This window comes from Austrofundulus limnaeus, unplaced genomic scaffold, assembly GCF_001266775.1.
Source record: "Austrofundulus limnaeus strain Quisiro unplaced genomic scaffold, Austrofundulus_limnaeus-1.0 Scaffold374, whole genome shotgun sequence".
Lineage (NCBI taxonomy): Eukaryota > Metazoa > Chordata > Actinopteri > Cyprinodontiformes > Rivulidae > Austrofundulus > Austrofundulus limnaeus.
The window spans coordinates 35,027-39,572 of record NW_013952776.1 but is presented as its reverse complement, the minus strand read 5'-3'; the positions used below and the strand labels follow the sequence as shown (position 1 = coordinate 39,572).

General features: G+C 38.4%; 1 protein-coding gene across 1 annotated transcript in view; it reads left to right on the top strand.

The window, feature by feature from the left end:
* The window catches only part of hip1r (huntingtin interacting protein 1 related), a gene marked incomplete in the record, with an annotated part of 58,168 nt that overhangs the window by 35,550 nt on the left and 18,072 nt on the right, over positions 1 to 4,546 (top strand). The window contains 3 exon segments of the mRNA XM_014023525.1: positions 2,531 to 2,589; positions 2,678 to 2,708; positions 2,792 to 2,854. Coding sequence (XP_013878979.1) covers positions 2,531 to 2,589; positions 2,678 to 2,708; positions 2,792 to 2,854 — 153 coding nt within the window.

The following is a 4,546-nucleotide window of genomic DNA, read 5'->3' as shown; positions in this document are numbered from 1 at the left end:
GTCTTTACACTGTCAAGACCTCCTGATGGCAAAAGCAAAAAAGCTCACTGACTTTGAACGTGGTAGGATTGTACCATGTTCAAATATACAATATACATATTGTATATATGTATATGTATATATACACACACACACGGACGGATGGACAGTTAATGTCGCTTTATGACATAGTGCCGGCAAGAACTTAAAACTACTTTCACCCCTGATYCTGACTTTAAAGCAGCTTATTTTCAGACATTAATACTGTGCTATCCAACTYAATTGCTCAGTTACTTAAAGTTACATCAACAGCTCAGGGGTAGGACAGTTGTTATTATATTTCACCTTTTAAGTTTATTTTGTTGCATTTAATCATAAATTTAAAGTGTACCCTTGATATAAGAAACAATTTTCATGTTACATAAAAAAAATTTTCGTGGCCGGCGACATCTGGCCCGCAGGCATTGAGTTTGACACATGTAATGTTTGTACAAAGTTTTCTATGGCCCTTTTTTTCTTTTTGGAACTCTTTTAAGCTCAGCCCAAGCAAAGGCAAAAGTGGAAAGACTCCATTTTAACAGAAAGAAACCTCGTAAAAGTAAAGCCAGTTCTCTGTCAGAAACATTTTCAGACAGTAGTCCACGCTTTTATTACCACTCGGCTGGACTACTGTAACACACTTTAAACAGGCATCAGTGAGTCCTGTATCTCACAGCTGCCAGAGTTGTAATGTAACAAATACTGTACTTAATACTGTACTTTTACTGTACTTAAGTAGAATTTTTGGGTATCTGTACTTTACTTGAGTAATTATTTTTCAGCCTACTTTTTACTTCTACTTCTTACATTTTCACATAATTATCTGTACTTTTTACTCCTTACATTATTTAAAAAGGCAAGAAGTAGAAAGTTGTTACTTTTATTTCATTTTGCTTGTTTTTATTCCAGCTTGTTATTGTAAAAAATAAAAACTATCCATATAAATTGTGCCTCCTAGATGGAGTGAATTTAACTGTGGTTGAATGAGAAGTAAATCTGTAAAATTCTGAGACCGTATTACTTTGTACACAAATAAATCATGTCACACTCCAGCAGGACATAAACATTAAAATAAAAGGACTGTACTTAATAAGTATTTGTATTTCATGAATTATATAAATGCATTTGGCCGCAGCCCTCAGATAGATTTTCATTTTGGGGAAAAGGTTTGTGCAGCCTTGATATATGTAAATAAACTGAAACAGCTGCATCCTTAATTTAACATCAATTAATTATTTTAATACAACAGTCATTTCTGCATTTTTTGTGGAGGTCACCTCCTGATAAATGTCCTTACAGAAAATCTAACTGCTCATTTTAAATCAATGCTTTTACTTTTAATACTTAAGTACAAAAAATATCAGATACTTTAAGACTTTTACTCAAGTAATAATCTAAAGGAGACTTCAACCTTTACCAAAGTAATTTTTTGGTAAGATGCTTGTACTTTTACTTAAGTATCACTTTGTGGTACTTTATACAACACTGACAGCTGCAGAGGGGACAAAATGCCYCTGCACATCTTTTAACTGGCACGTTTCTCCTGTTTAGTCTCCCTGCAATGGCTGCCCGTATATTTTACGATTCGTTTTAAAGTTTTATTTGATTTTAAAGCTCTTAATGGTCTTGCTSTGCTGTATCTGTCCGATCTGCTACAACCCTATAGGCCCTCTCGATCCCTCAGGTCAGCTGATCAGCTGCTCCTGACCGTGCCCAAGACAAAGCGTAAGCTTAGAGGTGACCGTGCTTTTTCTGTGGCAGCTCCTAAATTATGGAACGACCTTCCTTTGGACATCAGACAGGCATCATCCCCATCTGTTTTTAAATCTCTTCTTAAAACTCATCTTTTCTCTCTGGCCTTTGAACACAATTTGTAGTGTTGTTTTTATGTTTTATTTTCATTTTTTTATTGGTTTTATGAATTTATGCATGCTTTATTAAGTGTACAGCACTTTGGTCCTGTGGGTGTTTGAAGTGCTGTATAAATGAAGATTGTTATGGTGCAAAACCACAGATACCAATGGGATGAACAGGAGGATTCATAATTTCTCCAGAAAATTATGGGTCTGCCTGGGGAATCTCCAGCTGTCTCAGTCATTGTGTCCTTGGGCAAGACACTTCACCCCTAATGCCTCTGATGTGTGTCCCATCAGTGTATGAATGTGATTGACACTGATTAGACTCCATATTTGATTGTACATGTTAGCTTTGTAGATACCTAATAGAGTGCTGTGTGAATGGGTAAATGAGGACACAGATTGTAGTGMAAAGTTCTTTGAGTGTCCTGGATGGATAGAAAAGCGCTATACAAGTACAGTCCATTCATGTTTTTTAGACCTGATTAAGGAAGTGTATCCTTTTAAAACCACAGGCATGACGCTGGTTAGGACATTAAATAAGAAGTTCTTATTTAATGTCCTAACCAACGTCATTAACAAACACATCTTGACAAGTAAACCTGACACATTCCCACCTAATGATGCAGAACCTTCTGTTTGTTTGTGCTTCACAGGAAATTCTAACACAGGCGAAAAAAGATACTTCTGGTGTAAAACTGGAGGTCAACCAGAGGTAAAATGACTACTGCGGATCATAGCACAACTTATCATTTTTTTACTTAGTGCTGTTAAGTTTGATGCCTTTGTTTGTTTGGTTCCAGTATCCTGGCATCCTGTTCAGACCTGATGAAGGTAATATATTGTTTTATTTAAGTCATTAAACTTGGGTTGACCAGTCACTTAGGATTCATTATGTTCCGTTTCCTTTAATCCAGGCTGTCCATATACTGGTGACTTCTGCTACAGATCTACAAAAAGATATTGTTGAAGGAGGCAGGGTGAGTTTCTGTAACACTTATGTGTTTTTAAATTATTACTTTTCCTACATTCTGTAATATTCAAATACTTCAACAGTTCTGGTTTATATGTTTCAGTGGTGTTTGATGAGCACAGCTGACTAAAACTTACTGTTCAGTTCACATAAATTCACATACATATTCATTCAGTTCACATACATAAGGACAAAATTAGCCGATACTGGTTGGCATGAAAATGGTAATCTAAGTCTAGGAAAAAAAAATTTTTTATAACGGAATTGTTTTTCCATCCACTTTTTTAAAATACAAAATAGGAGCGAAGTTATGTTTAATGTATGGTATGTATGGTGAAATGGTTTTGCCCGTGCCTGTTCATTTGTCTGTACTGTTATCAAAATGTACCACTGAACAACTTTTAATACAACTTTAACAATGTACGGTAATCATTAGATGCATGTCTACAACTGATTAACTTTTTGGAGTTGACCCTGTTCATGATGGCCACCACTTTCTTGGAGTTTCATACAGATCTGTCCACTAGTTCATGAGCAGTTTTGCTAATAGTACAGACACGCGCACACACACACACATAGGTTTGTATTTCTATCCTTATTTGGACCGTTCATTGACTTCCATTCATTTTCAGTAATTTCTACAGCCTAACCCTGACCGCCAACCCTAAGGCTAACCTCACAGGTACCTACCTGACCCTAAAACTAACCTAAACTCAATTCACACCTTGGTCCTAAACCCAACACCCAACCCAAAATCAGCCGCTGAATTCGTGGGGACCGGGCTTTGGTCCCCACAAGGAGCATCCGGTCCTCACGAGGTTGCATCTTCCTGAAAAATTTTCCCCACCAAGTAGCAAAAACAAGGGCACACACACACAACATCTCTCTATCCTTGTGGAGACTTTCCATTGACTTCCATTCATTTTTTTGGAATTTTTATAGCCTAACCCTGACCATCTACCCTAAAATAAACCTCACAGCCTATCTGAACCTAGCCTGGTTAAAACCAGCCCTCTGTCCTTCACTTTGCTTCATATGAGGGTCTGGACTCTCGGCTATAGAGAAGCGATTCTTGCTGGAGGCGTGGCCTCTGCTGACATTTAAAATGATTGCATCGGTTGGCCGCGACGTATGTGCTTGCCAGCTCCACTGTGAAGGAGGCTAAGCTAAAAAGCTAACCGGAAATTGTGTGCGCTGTAAACAACCCTACTGAGAGGAGAGAAGTACCGAGACGAACGAGATGGCTGGAAATGCAACTGCAGGCTTTGTCAGACACATTTAATTTAATTTGGAAGCCTTATCAACACGGACTGGCTTCATTCACTTCCTCCACTGTCATTGCTAAACTAGCAGACACTGTGCAGAAAATCAATGTTGTTCAAAACTCTGCCTTCTGTTCTCTGATTGGCCTGAATGAAATTCTCCTGAGGAAATCCTTGTCTATGGGAGAAATCCCAGACGGAGCAGTGAAGGGAAACTAGAATTGAGCGGAATTGTGCAAGTAGGTGTCTCTGCGGATGAGTGCGGACGAGTGGGCGTGTCACAAGGAAAGGCGATTCTAAAGCCACACACCTGATTTGACGGACTTCGCTAAAGGGACACACCTGACAAGCAAAAAAGGGGCGTTACTGTACGGCACAAATTTTTCTAGAGAACCCTACTTGGATCACATTTCTCCTGGTTAACCTTAGTGTTGGGG